The 17,229-nt window shown below is 41.3% G+C and overlaps 1 protein-coding gene across 2 annotated transcripts in view; it reads right to left on the bottom strand.

Annotated features, from left to right (window-relative positions):
* SOBP (sine oculis binding protein homolog) overlaps positions 1-17,229 on the bottom strand; it is a 116,428-nt gene that overhangs the window by 83,658 nt on the left and 15,541 nt on the right. For both annotated transcript variants that reach the window (XM_065632895.1, XM_065632896.1), the window contains exon 4: positions 9,572-9,723. In XM_065632895.1, the coding sequence (XP_065488967.1) occupies positions 9,572-9,723 (152 nt within the window). The remainder of the gene's footprint in view (positions 1-9,571; positions 9,724-17,229) is intronic.

Here is a 17,229-nt window from a genome sequence, read left to right as displayed (position 1 = left end):
AAATAGGTGACTAGTAAATGCTTGGGTTTTCGACAGAGCAGCCCATCACTGAACTTAGCCGGACAGCAAACTGTCTCTTGTTATCGGAGAAAATATTTTCTACAGGAAAGATATTTCACATTTTCAGACTTTTGCCCTATAAAACCCACCTCATTCTTCCAGCAAATTTAACACTTGCACATCAAGCACAGCTTGATATACAGCAAGAAGCTCACTTTAACAATTCCCAGTAGTAGATTTTCCTGTTCATCTGGCAGCTTTTAAGTTATAACCATTTGGCCTCTCCAAGCCTCATTTAGACTCACGAGGCCAGATTCAAGGTTAATGTGTGTAAGGGTTTCTTTGGTCTTCCCATAAACCAGCAAATGTTTGCAAACAAACCTAAAATGGATGAAAGATTCCTACTTAGAGGGGCCGAAAGATATACGATATGATTTCACTTTTTTGTCAGTGACATGGACGGTGGGACTGAGTGCACCCTCAGCAAGTTTGGCAATGAGACCAAGCTGTGTGGTGCGGTCGACACACTGGAGGGAAGGGATGCCATCCAGAGGGACCGTGACGGGCTTGAGAAGTGGGCCTGTGCGAACCTCATGAAGTTCAACAAGGCCAAGTGCAAGGTCCTGCACATGGGTCGGGGCAATCCCAAGCACAAATACAGGCTGGGCAGAGAATGGATTGAGAGCAGCCCTGAGGAGAAAGCCCCGGGGGTGTTGGTTGATGAGAAGCTCAACATGAGCTGGCAATATGTAGTCACAGCCCAGAGAGCCAAACGTATCCTGGGCTCCATCAAAAGAAGCGTGACCAGCAGGTCAAGGGAGTTGATTCCGCCCCTCTGCTCTCATGAGACCCCACCTGGAGTCCTGTGTCCAGCTCTGGAGCCCCCAACATCAGAGGGACATCGGCCTGTTGGGGCAAGGCCAGAGGAGAGCCGCCAAGATGCTAAGAGTGCTGGAGTACCTCTTCTGTGAAAAAAAGCTGAGAGAGTTGGTGTTGTTCAGCCTGGAGAAGAGAAGGCTCTGGGGAGACCTTACAGCAGCCTTCCAGTACCTAAAGGAGACCTACAAGAAAGCTGGAAAGGGACTTTTTACAAGGCCATGTGGTGACAGAACAAATGGTAATGGCTTTAAACTGAGGGAGGGTCGATTCAGATTAGATATAAGGAACAAATTCTTTACTGGAACAGGCTGCCCAGAGAAGCTGTGGATGCCCCATCCCTGGAAATGTTCAAGGCCAGGTTGGATGGGGCTTTGAGCAACTCGGTCTAGTGGAAGGTGTCCCTGCCCATGGCAGGTGGTTGGAACTAGATGATCTTTAAGGTCTCTTCCAACCCAAACCATTCTACGATTCTATGAACACCTTTGGTCTGACTCAGTTTCATCCTTGAATTTTTCCCAACATTTCTATGCATGATGGAGAGCGAAGTCACCACTTTGGAAGAGCAAAAGAGTAATTAAATACAAACCGTCACCTGACAAGAAATGCCACAATTCCACTGGACTGTGACGTATGACAGCAACGCATGTTCCTGAGAAACTTTAGGACTAGAAATGACTTGGGCAGAATTTCAAACCATTAAACTAAGTGGTTAATTGTAATATTCCATACGTCCTTTCAGGAGTGTGTATGAAGGGTGTCATTCATAACATTGTTCCTAATCCAAACATATTTTTGAAAAACATATTTGCTTGATTTTGCTTTTTAAATAAAAATATATAGAGTGAAAAAAATAGGCAAGCTCCTTTTTCAATATTTCCCTAAGTTAATGAGCTGACTGATAAGTGAACAGATGCATTAAGGCAATAATGTATTCAAATGTCATGATATTTTTGAACAAACATATTATTTAATATGCATTTCATTATTTTCCTAGCTCATAGTAGTATTAATGATTGATGTGTTCGTCAGGAAAGGGAAAAGTGGCACCAAATATAATCTGTGCAAATCACATTCACTTTGGAGATCTATCCTAAGTTTTCATCAGAATAAAGACTGTTCTCGATGCTCATTCTGTGTTGATCATGCAGAAACAAAGCTGGAAGGTGCCTAATTTCATGAGAGACCAAGGCAACATGGGCTGAGCTAATGTAACCTGACCCGAGACACGCGAATGTTGGGGAGAGCAAGATTTTTCTGAGCGACTGCCGAGCTCACATAGGTTGGAGCCAAAGCGGTTCAGAGGTAAAGTAAGCACCCCTGTGTATTAGATCTGCTCATTTTCTGAATGCATCATTACTATGCATCTAAACTCTTTAATCAAAAATCCCTCGGTGATATAAAAATGTCCTGGACACAGATCATGAAGTCTATCTTGCCAAACTCTTTAACAGAGCAAAATGTCTGATTTTCCCCTAGTGTCTCCTTCTCCCCTCCTGAAGTTCATCTAAGTGAATGAAGACTTCAGTAAAGCACCTTAGTAACCTCCAGAAAAATAGCTACTGGCCATCTTTCTTCCTCAGTCACTCTGGCAGGCAGCAACTTCTTTCACATCTCCAATATCAAGGTGTCATAACATCTATTTAAATCCAAATCATTTCTCTAAACTGCATATACCGAGTGCGCAAAAACCTTAAAAGCATTTCTAGTCAAGTCCTAATGCAATTAGTGCTGTTTTGTTGTAACATCTGTATGTAAACAAAACCTACTTCTGGCAACAAGGAGAGATGCAATTACTGAAGCTGTCCAGAAGTGATATGAGGACACCTCGCATAAACTGGTCGCTTCATTTGAATCAAACGCCTGCTGTCCAAGAGGTAGCAGATTCTGAAGCTGTAATTAGCATATTCATCTTGATATAACCAAAGCAGCCAGAATGCAACACGACTGATGTAATGTGACATGGTGGTTAAAATTAAATGTGAACACGCCTTTTAATTGGATTGGATACCTGCTAGTAATTCAGACAATGGGAATTTGATTCAAATTTATAGTATTAAATGGCAGCAGATGGACAGTAAAATGTCCATTGAGTTTGCAAACTGACAAGCACACTGGGTTTGCCAGATCCCTTCATTAAGTCATCGGTGGCATCAGTCAGGTGCTGATGCATTTAATTGTTAGCAATGTTAATATGTTTTGCTTTGCTGTGTGTGAGCAGTGAGATATTCTGACTGATGGTCTCAGTAGGTTAATTTGGAATTTCATTTGCCTCTTCCAATAATGAAAAATCCTAGCTCTGGTTTAGAGAAGGAGTTTTATGAGATTTCTGGGTTTAGTATCCAGTAAGTAAAAAGGCCAGCTGATGACAGCTACACAATGATGCCAACTCTCTCCTTTCCAACTGATGCCACCCATCTCTTTCAGAGCTCAAGATTTGCTTGATATTTCAGTGTCTGTTCCAGATTCTTGGTAAGTGTCTGCGACCTTCTACACTCCACAAACCTTAAAAACATCCTCTGAGGGATAATACTTTCCTTTCCCCTCCTTCTCCAGATAGTTCCTCAAGGAAGTTTGCAGTTGTGCCCCACACTTGAACTACTTCCTCTGCAGACCCAGCATCTCATCTTCACTCATCAGCACTCATTTATACCTGAACATAGCAATCATAGCTATGGAGATGTTCACCATCTTTTCCCCTTCTATCTTCAAAGCATTTGTAAGGAACCTTATTAATTGGCTTCTGTGGCAAAGAGGTGTCTGCACAGATGTGCACACGCACACACACACACACGCACACAAATACACATTCTACACGATATGCAAAATACAATATGATTATACATTCTACACAAACCCACAGCAGAAGAAGCAACTTTGTGAAACACTTATTAAACCCCACTTCCCTACAGCTCCACAGAACCAAATATGGATGATTTCATGCAAATCAGGTAGGATACTTGCTCTACAATGACCTTTCTGAACACCTAATTAATGCAAGTTAATCTCTAGGAGCAATAGGTTTCCTATTTAGAGCCTCACATGTTCCAAAACTTATTATGGAAAGGGATTCTAAAGGAAGATGTAAAAGCTAAGTTATTTCAGGGGCATTATTTGCATCAAGTTGCTTTAAGCAAATTTCCATGAATGATGATCATTTTACAAATTAAATTTTTCAGGTGCATAAGAAAGAGAAGAAAGTAACATTTTTTTTGGCTGTTACTCATTGACTTAACAAGGAGGTTGTTAAATGTTTCTTATGCGCTGTTAGGCTGCACAATAAAGCTTGAAATCAAGAGAACTTTCTCTGACAACCCTTGGGAATAACTTGGGAGAAAGATGATAGCTTTTGTTTACTCTCAGTTTTTAGTATGTGTTTGTATATACATGTCCATATTAATCACATAGTGATATGTATTAATTAAGAAAAAACCCACTCAGGCAGGAGTACTAAAGCTTTATGATGATGTGTGCACTTCATTGTCTTTAAATACAATTTGAAAATGTAAGTAACTGTCTAATGCAACGGAACTGAGGACTAAATAAATGCATATGACTTCTTACAGTCCCACTTGATCGTTCACATTCATGCCACACAAATGAGATAAAAGAGCGTAAAACACACTGCCTGTCTGCGCTACCAACTCACACATGGTGCTGCCCATCACCATCCCATATGGGGAGAAAAGAGCCATCATCATTTACATCTTCACGTTGCTAAACAGCACTTTACTCTTACTTTTTGATTTATGCCTTTTTGTTTATTAGTATAAATGAAATTTGACTGCAGTGTAAACAAAAATATCTATCATATCTTCTTGTGACTGGGAGGCAGTGCAAAACAGGAACAAGGTCAATTACAAAATACCACCTGACAACCTTGCAGTCACTTCATCTCTGATGTTTTAAGTCAAATCAAGTAAATTATCCTTTAACACATCTGTGAACAGAGGCTATAACCTCTCTGAATCCAGTCTTCATTCTAGGTTTGGCTACTTGGTCATAATGAATTTGTTTTCTGACCCACTGAGTCAATAAACTTAATTTCAAAATTAATCTTTTCAGGCTTCAAACTCACTGCATCCAATTATGAATCCAATCATTCCCTTTAAATTTATTTTTTTGAAACTTGGTGGTCTGGTGCTTTTTGCCCTTATGTGCCTCTTTGGTACTTAACTTTATATTAGTTGACCTATAAAATAAAATCTCTAAGGAAGGGAGCATCAGAACAGCTTCAAATCCTAAATCTTCAATGACAAACATTAGTACGAAATGCTCCCTTTTCCTGCAACACTTAGTTTTAATTGGTGTTATTAGGCACAACAGGTAATCACTATACACTAGTTCATTATGTGTATCTGACTATGCATACTAGACTAAATAGGAGCAGGAATTTGGATTTGGGTTATTTTTCTTTGGGGGTGGTAATGGTATTGTTAGTTTTTTTCTAAATCAGATCTAGTATAAATACTTTGCTTTTTGCCTAACAGGGTAAAAACCACAATTTTTTCTTCATTTATTTCTAGTAATTTAGATAAAATTACACTCTGTGGGGAGACCCATTATAATTTCAAAATATACATTCTTCTGTTCTTCCAAGGCATGGTTGCTAATATAGATAAATTTAAACGGTCACAACTGCAGGATACCTGCGGCAAAATCTGCATTCCTTATGAGAAGAGCAACTTAAAATCGTGCAAGTCTTTTTCCTTACAAACTCCCCATCCCAGCCATGAAGCTCCCTGACAACCGTGGCTACCTATGGATGCAGAGAGTGCAGGGGCAGAGCTTCTGGAGGACAAACGGACAGAAGTCCCCTGGGATAAAAGGCAGGAAGGACTGATGTGTACCTCCAACTAAACTGCTTGGGTTCAAACACTCCTGAGGCCAGCAAGGTACCGGCTTATTCCAGTGTGTTGCTATTCTTGCTAAATCTAGGGAGGGAGAGGGTTGGGAAGGAGTTAGAGGTTGGGAGCAGCCAGTGCCCACTTGGCCTGGGGCTTTTTGCAGCACTTTCCCTGGTGTTGGTTGCCAGCTGGCTAAGCATGAGCCAGCAGTGTGCCCAGGTGGCCAAAAGGACCAACAGCATCCTGGCTCGTATCAGAACTAGTGTGGCCAGCAGGACTAGGGAAGTGATTGTCCTCCTGTACTCAGCACTGGTGAGGCTGCACCTCAAATCCTGTGTTCAGTTTTGGGCCCCTCACTACAGGGGAGACATTGAGGTGCTGGAGAGAGTTCAGAGAAGGGCAACAAAGCTGGTGAGGGGTCTGGAGCACAAGTCTGATGAGGAGCAGCTGAGGGAGCTGGGGCTGTTCAGCCTGGAGAAAAGGAGGCTGAGGGGAGACCTGATCGCTGTCTGCAACTACCTGACAGGAGGTTGTAGCATGGAGGGGGTTGGTCTCTTCTCCCAAGTAGCAAGTGACAGGACAAGAGGAAAGGGCTTTAAGTTGGGCCAGGGGAGGTTTAGGTTGGATATTAGGAAAAGTTTATTCAAGGAAAGGGTTGTTGGGCATTGGAACAGGCTGCCCAGGGAAGTGGTGGAGCCACCATCCCTAGAGGTGTTTAAAATATGTGTAGATCAGGTTCTTAAGGGCATGGTTTAGTGCCAGTGTTAGGTTAACAGTTGGACTCGATGATCTTGAGGGTCTCTTACAACCAAAATGATTCTATGATTCTCCGGGGGCCCTTCAAGGTGGCCTCGTGCCAAGCCCTCTCCCAGCTAGGAATCTGTGGGCATGCATCGCTTCAGCATGCATTTGCCAGAGGAAAAAATCCTAATTCTGCACCCAGGAATCAGTATTTAGGGATGGATAATTTGCAGCATTACTTAGTGCTGTTTTGAGACATTAGCAATGACTTATTCTTTACTGTTTAAACAGTCCTATCGTCTTAAGCAAGTGCTTATTACAGCACTTCTTATCGAGGGGAGGAAGGGAAGACAGCTTAACACAATCCATTAGGAAATTCAAGCCTTAAATGAAGTGACCACAAAGTCCTGTCAGCTCCCAGAAATGCAGCAGCTGTACATATTTAACTTAATACAACACTATATTGTTGCGGAGATCCGCTGTTTAAAACATACATAAGGCACGCGAAACGTGACTATTTTACTCCTCTGTTTGAAAAATGAGAAAGTGTAGAGTGGCATAGGTTCTTAAATACATAAACAAGCATTAGACTCATGGAGAAGACAGGTATGCTGTTGGACTAGTAATAACAGATTAAAGGTCAGCAGTTAAATGTGAAACTATTGCAGTCTTTTCCTTTGATCTTGTTCCTTAAGACTCCGCTCTATTACTAACAGGTGAAGTGCAAAATAAGAAGCATGAAGGTCTGCTGAATTCTACTGCACTTGTCCTAATTTAATGGCAGCATTTCCTAAATATTCTGTCTCCTGATCTTCTAATGCCATAAATACACATGCAAGGAACAGCTCCAGTTTTCTCCTGCCAGGTCAGATCCTGTGCAATTCCAGATTCCACAGGTGCAAAGAGAAAGAAAATTTGACTCACTGGCTTAGCTCTGAAGTGGAACCAACGTAGCAACCAACGCATTATCAATTGTATGTTATGTCATCATGTTTTGCCAAGTCCTCCCATATGACATTTTGATAATTTGCAACCTCTTTAGTGAAGAATAGGGCATTTCACTGTATCATATGATAATACACTGTATCATATGATGATACACGAAAAGATTAGGAAAATCTATTGCTATTTAGATATACATATATACAAAATAATTAATACAGAGAGCTTTCTGGATGGAAATATTCAGCACCTTTTAGCTTCCAGAAGAAGTTAAGCATAGGAAAGGGAAGGAATGAGATGCTCTAATTCATCCTTTCACATAATACAAGGACAGGGAGGCCTCCAACAAAGCACATGAGTAACAGACTGTAAGTCAGGTAAAAGGGAACTTTTGCATATATTGCCTGACTGATAGAATTCATGGTCATAAACTGTTACTGAATCCTACTACTCATGGGTTAGAAGGTGGTTGAAGTACACCTATGCATTATGTTAACGTGTTTACTTTCATTTAGTAAGGGATCTAAACCTCCTGTTTCAGGATCTAAGCTGTAGAGGAAAGAGAATCTACCATGAGCTGGTTGTTCTTTCATCTGCCTCCACACAGTTGGCCAAATTATCTGGTACTGATCACGGCTGGACACACAGGATCACCTAACTAGGATCACTGACAATGCCTCCATTACTGTGAACTGTCTTACCCGTCTGCATTTGCGACTGAAAGCCACAGGAGCATCAGCTGACAGTGACCTGGATCCTGTCACTCCAGAGTGTCTTACACATTGTAAGGCATGTTGAACTGCCTGTGCATAAACGTGCATGTGTGCACATTCACATACATCCATGGGAGCTTATTTTCAAACGAGGAGCATCTAAGGAGTATGTATTTCCCTCGTTTACACTTCTAGATAAAAAGGATGTAAATACCACTACTTGCAGAAGACTCATGTGACTTTAACTTGCCTGTCTGCTCCAGTAGGCATTATGAGCTTGATTCTCCAAGACCGCCACTAAAATTCCACTCCACTGATTTTCGCAACCTAATTCTTCAGGCATTATTTTCCTTTTTTTTTTCTTTTGGCAGAATGATATGACCCAAATTTATAAAGGAGGGTAATTTGCTAATAACATTGCATCTTAAATCTAGGATCCATATGTACTTATTTGTTATTACCACAGATGTAAAAGACCAGATTTAGAGACCTGAATTCAATTTGAACTTGACAGGCTTGGAATGTTCTGTAGCATGAGGGAAAATGGCATCATTTAGAAAATCAAAATGTAAAGGGTTTTATGAATAATAAATATTTCTAAGACAATTAAGGCTACCCAAAGACTCACAGTATTAAGTACCAAAAGGTCACAGCTACTTTTTCAACAAGTAAAAATGCTGGAGTGTTCTTTTGTTATTTTTCTTTAAATGACATATCACACATTCTGCTGCAGAAAAGCAGCTGCTGAAATAACCTAGAGGGCATTTTCAGGCACTGTACTTCAGCAATTACAGCAATTTTTGTAGACATTCAATATTAGGATTGCATTCTAATTTTAGACCGAGTTAAATTTAAATTGAGTGGGAGGGGTTTTCACACTACTCTAGATGTTCTAACATTGCTTACCCCAACACAAAACTCGTATAGTGCCTGAATTTTGAAGCAATGATAATTTATTCATTATGATACACTTTAAAAGAATGAAACTACCACTCACTAGCAGCAGTGGGAAGATGTCCACTATCATGATGGGACCCAGACTTAGGCCCTAAAATATTTACCCGCTGGCCATGATCCCAGTGTCATGGGACTTAGTGACACTGTCATATACAACCCTCTTCTACTCTATTTCCACGATTTCTCCTCTTGGTCATGTTTATGCAGCAAGTATCCTGAGACTCTAAGGCCAAATTGGGACTCCTATGTTGCTGCTTATTAGAATTTAAGTTCCCTGACTCTCAGAAAACCCAAGCATCAAGCTGAAGGAAACTGAAAGAAACAGGGTTAGTAAAGGGCTGACAGTTCAACAGACGATACAGATGGAAAGTGAAGGGACTAGGTGAGACAGAGAAAACAAAAGAAAAGAGCTTCTATTAGATGCTAAATGAGACCCAGGCTGGGCCTGATTAAAGTTATGTCTATGTAGGTTACATCTTTCCTTATTTCTCTTACCTTGTTTCTCTTGAAATATGCTCTTCGGCAAGCTGCAAAGCACTTCTCGCTGCAGAAGCATTTCACTTCACTTCCCATACTCAGGGAATAGCGCTTGATTCCAACTTTCTGGCACCAGGCACACATTATTTGTACATTTGACACATCATCTTCTACAACAAAAATATAAGAACAATGTTTACACAAGATGCAAACACCTTCCTCAGACAACTGCACGCTTACTCTTAGATACAAGCAGCACCGGCTCATCTTATTTCTAAATCCTCCCTGAGAGCAGAACTGTGCATGTCTGTGATCACCAGCTTCGTCCTCAGGCAACCGGTGACCTGTGCCAGCCAGGCTCAGCAGATTGGCAAAGCTTCCAAGATGGCTGGAAAAGATTATTAGCTTAAAAAATGGTGCATTGCTCAAAAGCTCAGGAAATCTCGAGAGCTTTTTAAGCACGTTTAAGAGTGCACAAGTCTTTATTAAACGAGTAACCAAGACTAGAGGCTCAATGAGTAGAGCTGCTTTGTTCATGTTACTCACAGTCTGTTGCAGTGAGCCCCTGAGATTTTCTGCTCAACAAGCTGGTGATAAAACACACCCTGATGGTACTGCACCAAGGCAGGTCTCTAACACGAGCCCTCTTCTATATAAGAAGGAACACAAAATACCCCTTTTCAGTGTTGTTTCAAAATAATGGCTAGCGTACAAAATGAGAAGCTTCCACCTGAATACAGCAGTCACAGGAACACAGACTTGAGCAAGAAGGAAGATGCAGCACTATGGTAAAGTCTGCCAGGTTACTTTCCAGTCTTTATGTTCATCGGTCAAATTTTAATTCAGGCAGAGTTCTCAGGTCTCTTTTGAGTTCTAAAGTGTGTTATGAACATTGCATGTATGGCTCCTGCTGTATCAAAAATAACAGGGCTTATTATTAAAGTGCTAGCAATACCCTTGTGTGGTCATCATTCACACCCCAGCCTCACACACAGAGGCAGTGAACAGTTAAGCCTCCTAAACAGATCAAGACATAAGTTAGTGTGAATATTTTTAACTTAAAATTCTGAATTCTTCAGTTTCTTATGTCCAGTCTATGATACAGCGTGACCTTTCAGTTACAGACAGCAGCCATTGTCTAACTTCTAGAAAAAGAAAAATCCCTGAAGACCAATTGTTAAAGCAGCTCCTGGTCCATGCGCTGTGGAGAATTCATAGCTCAGAGAGTCTGTCATGCAGCCATCCCATTTCCCTATAAAGGATTTGTTTTTGAAGCTACACTGTCATCATTCTGTAAAATTATTGGCAAACTAATTTTTAGCAGAGTGATTTGGCTCCTTTCCCTGGCTATCATAACTCAGTACTACGTGCTGCATTATATTCACCTTAACGGAATAAATATTGCCAGTTTAATAACTTTTTTCCTTCCACAAATTGTGTTATGATTTATAGCTACAAATAAAACTATACAACGTAAAATAATGACCTTTTAGTTTTAATCAGACCATCTACCTTTAAACCTGTATTTAAGGCCGAGTTATAACACAGATTTGTGTTTAATATATTTTATCACTTACCTTTTAGAATGGGATTTGCCAATATTATAAATGCTTTCACATACTGAACGTCAAGGGAAATCAAAGCGATTTGGCCAAAATTATCACTAGCCATCTACAGGATCAAGAAGCCTGCCCTTGAGCTGGTTGTCATCTCAGCCAGCGGCACAGGAGTGCAGGGTGCTGTTACGGTGGTGTTGCACGGTGCTGTCACAGCTTTCTCTCCAGACCAGCCTTGGCGAGGATGCCAACTACTCCAGTACAGTCCAAGAGCTCTTCCCACCATTTTTACCCTTAATTTTTTGAAGTACTAAGTTTTTACAAAGGTGCCCTGATTCAGCTACTTTTGCACCATAGTAAACCAATTCCTTACAGATCGAACTTGCCCCTTTGAACATACCGGGGCAACAGAAGATCCTGTGAACCAAAGGAGAGAGACAGCAAGCTCTTGTTTCAGATAACAGCAACATATATTCTCCTACTGATAACAAGTACTTTATCTCTGGGAAATAAAAGATCTACTAGTGATAGATCTTTCTAACAGCATTCATTTCTGGTGAGAGTAACTGTCATAAATGAAAAAAGAAAATTACAGAGCTGAAAGAGAGTTCACTGGCAAAGCAGGCACTGGAGTAACTCTTTTTGAAGCAGGCTGGCTTGTCTGGGGTGCAGTTTTTAAGGAGAAGCACAGAGCTCTGCCACGGGGACTCTCAGGGGCTTTCACGCATGACTTCATAGGGGAAGCCCCCCAGCTACCATTCAACTCCTGTGCCCTGACACACATTAACTGTCTCCCACGGATGATCTGAAAGACCATACAACTGTCCATTTTCAATTACACAGCATCCCAGCAGCAGCAACAACTGCTTACACGTAAAAGCCGCATTACGCACTTCTCTGCAGGAGGCCGTGCAGGACGGTAAGGCTCAATCCAACTCCTTCTGCCAAAGAGGATAAGATACATCCTGGCAACAAGAGGAGAGGGACAAGTGTCTACTCTGTCAAGCTGTTGTCTTCCCATGGCCTGACCAGCAGAACTTCACCACCAACCCACGGGAAATGCTTTGAAGCAGCAGTGCTTCACTTGTGGTCCACAGATCTGACAATCAATAGAACAACAGAAAATGGTCTACAAACTACTACTTTGAGCCACTGTCTGCACTTCCAGGAAGAGACAGCTGATATACAGAAGGCATCATCAATATTAATCAAAATGTTTATCATTTTGAAAGAAGGGAGAAAGGGAGGGAAAGAGTCTGCCTAAATATAGAGAACTGGAATTATTTCTCTCCTCTATTCCCTTCTCCCCCGGTCATCAAAGAATGGTCATATACGATATAGTCCTTTTAATAGTAACAGTAATAATAAAACTATATGCTTTTTCCATTTAAAAGACTCAGGAACACTGCTACAAAAGGATTAGCTGAGTATGGCCACAAAAAGCAGCCAGGAAAGAGCAGTGCCTCAGAGCATGCGCCTCCTGGAACAGTACGTGTTAGTACATGTCACTTTTAAGTCACCTTTGTTTTCTCAGCTGTACATTTGCCCAAGTAAATTTTTGATGCGACTCTAACTTCTTGTAATGCAACTCATCAGGCGATAAAATAAAATATCCAATATCATGTGACTAAGTCGCTACAGACCACCAAGAGGAGCCCTGTGCAGCTTAGTGGGAGGAAGACACTAAAACAAATCCCCTTCCTTTATCTTCAAGTGAAGCTAAGAACAGCAGAGAAAAGGACCCATACTTAGGATGGGTACAGAGCTATGCCCTATGGCTTATGGGTGAGGAGAAAAGCTGGGGACAATGATAAGGGTCCAACCTCATCATGTGCTTGCTTTCTTGATATTCGAAACCCACCTGGACGCATTCCTGTGCGATCTGCTCTAGGTGTACCTGCTGTAGCAAGGGGGATGGACTAGATGATCTCCAGAGGTCACTTCCAACCCCAACCATTCTGTGATTCTGTGACTCTGTGACACTGGTTGCAGTGGAGATCTGAGCAGAAGTTGTGAAAAGAACTAATAGGAATTTTTCATTACAGTGCTTTAAGCTTAGTGACTGAAAAATTAGACTGTAACGTTAACAGAAAAGTAATAGTCCATGTATTTCTACCATTACAATCCACAGCAGCAGGAACAAATAACTTAAAAAAAAAAAAAAAAGATTGCGTGAAATAAGGAAAGCCAAAGGCTAGTGATTTAATCATTGTCTTTTGCTAAACACAAACTGGAATAATCCAAAACCAAAATCTTTCATTCAAGATAAGATTCCCCTCACTTTTTCACAGAACTCTGTCTTGTAAGGCCAAATTCTTTAAAAATCACTTTACCAGACTCCTGCCCTCCTTTCAGGAAAATACATCAAATCTCGGTCCCTAGAGCACTGAGCAAGAAGAACCTCCTGCAATAAGAAAGCAAGGAAGCGGGGAATTTCAAATCCAGTAGTCTGAGACTGCTTATCTGTCCTGAATCTATATTCTAATCTTTTTTCGATTAGATCTGCTCTAAGAAAGCTTCTCCACAATAATGACATGGGTATACTACACCAGCAATGTTCTCCTTTGCTCACAAACTTTCACTGGTAGTCTAGCTTAGTATATCTGCTTGAGTAACATGAGCTTATCCTGACAGCATGCCCATGTCCTTCATGTGAGCTCTTGCTGGAGCAGCTCTTCTGATGCAGATCATTCACCATCACTTTCAGGACTCACATAGCTCGGCTGACACACATTTGTAAAGTGCAAAAATAACGTTTGCAAGTTCTGGTACAGATCATGTTGAAGTGAAAGAAAATATTTTTCAACAACTGTATTTTTTTTCCTCCATCTGGGCTTGTGACTTTATGACTTGCTCTTGCAATGTACTTAGCAGGTTCTCGGCTGTGCCACGCTCACGACAGGTAGCGTGGGTACTCGTACAGGTGAGACAAAGAGGAGCTGGCACAGAGACAACTGAAGAATAACAGGAGAGTTTTCAGCAGAACATCGGTACCGCTGTCTTCCATAATTACACCAGGTAACAGAAAGACATATTCCTTCCCCGTGCAGTACAAGATCTGAATTTCCAGCCTCTGCTTTTCTGAGTTCTCAACTCTTCACAGGGAGAGCTATTGTGGGAGTTCCAATACTGTGTTTTTCTGCCCCTGAGTTGTGTCATTACAGGTGGAAGAAGTACTCCCTGCACCCGCTGCACAGATACTGTTCAGATACATCTCCTTGTGGTTTTTAGCCTGTGTATTTTTCATAACGAACAACGCAATAAACACCAAGTGTTTGCAGTGTTAAATCATGTTCCCAAAGGGAGTAGTTTGTATAACAAGATAAAATTATCACATTATAATAACTAAATATGCATCAGTCTAAAGCATGCTTCAATTAATCATCAAAAGTTTGCACCGCCTCTTTAGGTCTTAATTAAGCAGAATGTTTGGCATTTTTTTTTCCTTTCAAACCAGTGCGAAGTAGCTGCAGAAAATTGTTCCTCTTAAACTCAGTGAGCAGCAGTTTAGACTAATCAATCTTATATGGAGCCATAATTTGGAGAGGTGAGGGGAAGAGCGGAAGGCAACAAGTACAACAGAGTAAATCCATCATGTACAGCTCTGTCCCTTTATCTAAGCAAACCGGCATGGCCTACAGTTTTTAGGAGGATGATCCTAAAACCCCTAGAGCTAGAATAGCCCTTTTACCCTATGCTGGGAACTGTGCTCAACCCACTGGCATACATCTTTAAATATTTTAGCTGCTTTCACTACTACTTTCTAATGAAAAGCTGCAAAACTTCCTTTTTAAAGAAATTAGATCTTGACTCTAGCATCTGCAGCATTAACAATAAGGGCTCACTGCTTCCAATGGCACCTGCCAGGATTTCAGAATGGTTAATTCTGAGTTACCCGCTGGCCACTCCTGAAACCCCAGCTTGCCACCAAAGAAAACCAAGCAGCACGTGTTTGGATTTTTCATCCCAAAGCAGGTCCTGAGGCTGATGATCCCAAGCAAGGTAGAAGAACTGTTTCAGTCATTTTTCTCACATCCGAGATGCTTTATCTGACTAATCACAAACTAAAAAAGTGAACAAACAAAACTCTTGAGACATTGCTGCAGAATCCCTTGTGATAGCCCTTAAGTGCTGATCCTCTAAAAAGACGGGGTGTGTGACAAACTTAAGGTACAAAAAGTACCTTGGAAAAAGTAAAAACAAGAAGGAGACTAAGAAAATAGGGCTGACAATAGAAAGCGTGCTGCAACCATCGCTATGGAAATACCTCAGAGGCTCTACAATGTGTTTCCTTTTAAGGACCAATCTCTCGAAGTTCACTACTCTGCCAATAAAACAGTGTCCCAGCTTCTTTCAAAAAGTCATTTTGGGGAACCATGGCTTGTCTACGTGTTCTCTGCATGAGTTGAGGCATATTCTCATGCATAGTTCAGTAAGGACTGAATGCACAACACAAATAAAAGCTGGCATTTAGGCAGGTTTTAAACATGCAAACAAAAAACCACCTATTTCGGCTAATGGGGGGGAACTCCCTGTGTATTTTGAATATATGCTATTAAAGCACACACATGGACTTTGCGATTTTCTTTTTAGCACAAAGGAAACACTTGGCCCTCCACAGAGAGCAAAAGACATCAACAGTGGGCTAGATGGGGCAGGCAGCCTGGCAACCATTGGCATTTTAAAACACAGGCACTAATAACCCTACAATCAGTGTAAATTAGATGATGTTTCAAACTGAAAACAAGAGAAATAATTTGAAGAGTAGTGACTACAGGATTCGTTGCAGTGGTCTTTATTAGAGAGCTAAATCTGCAGTTAGAAAAACTGTAATGCTGTTCAGCAACTGGAAAAAGATTTGGGAAATACTGAAGTGGGATCCAGAGCGTAGTAAAACGAAAGTCTCCTCAATATATAGGCTTAATTAGATGCGATAATATGGTGTTTATTTAAGGAAAACTGCCACTGGGTCCTGTCTGGAATCAGACTTCTTGGTAATGCAGTCATAGAATCAATTCCTCGGTGAAATTTAGACAGATGAACTTAGAAATCATTTTTACTGCCCTGCTAACCACCATTTAAAACATCTTCTATGCTTCCAGATTCCTCCAATACAATTTAAATATTGAGAGAGGTTACAGTGGGCAGTTCCAGAATGTTTGTAGGGCAGGGATTCTGCTTTATCCCATATTGCATCAAGTTACTCATGTGCAGTTACATTTACAAAATAGACCCATAAACTTTAATTCTAAAGTGATATTAAGCTGTAACACAGAAAATCACTCTTTCTATAAAATACCTAATTACTCGTTTTATTATTTGAATAGGACATTGCCTTGCCAACTTAGGTCACAGGCCTATCTCACAAGGTACTCAGTACTGGAAATGCCTCTGTTCCTCCTTTAAGACCTTTTGCCTCACCAGGTACAGTTCATCCAGCCCATTCCTCCTCCACTTTCACAAGTTTCTGATAACTTTTGGTACTAATACCAATCATTATCATTTGGAAACCACAGAACCAAATATTATGTAGAGGCACCGATCTGCTTGTTGGAGGATTTAAATCCCCTTCCCTTTCTCAAATGTGCCCATTATTTTGTGAAAACCCTGGGAGGGAGCATTCTTTTTCCCTTGTACTTCTTTGCCCTATGGAAAGCTTGGTCAACACCACAGTATCATCCTCTCTGCCTTCTCTCCCACCACATCCCTTGACGTTGCCCCCGACTCGCAGCGCTCTTCTCTGGAGTGCTTCAAACAGCCAACGTGCTCTGCTTTTGCCAACACCCATGCTCAAAGGGTAGACCAAATAGCAGTTGTACCTCCCCTTCCGTGGCACTGCTGTGGGGATCACAGGAGAAAGTAAACCAAAGAGCACTTTTAAACACCCGGGGAAACTGAGATACGGTAGCCTCCAGCAGGTGCTGGGGGAAGGAGGCAGCATGTTCTCACCTGCACGGGGAGAATTTTTCGCATTCTTCTTTGACTAGTCTTGATTTTAGCCTTCCTTCAACCCATGTAACCGACAGCCGTCCAAACTTGCCTGAGCGAAAGGGCAGAGTCACCCTAAGCGCCCTCTTGGATTTACTCTGTCACTCAGGACTGCACAATAACTGTGAGGAT

This window comes from Caloenas nicobarica, chromosome 3 (assembly GCF_036013445.1).
Source record: "Caloenas nicobarica isolate bCalNic1 chromosome 3, bCalNic1.hap1, whole genome shotgun sequence".
In the NCBI taxonomy this organism is placed as follows: Eukaryota; Metazoa; Chordata; class Aves; order Columbiformes; family Columbidae; genus Caloenas; species Caloenas nicobarica.
The sequence above is the reverse complement of the archived record's forward strand: the minus strand, read 5'-3'. Positions and strand labels throughout refer to the sequence as shown.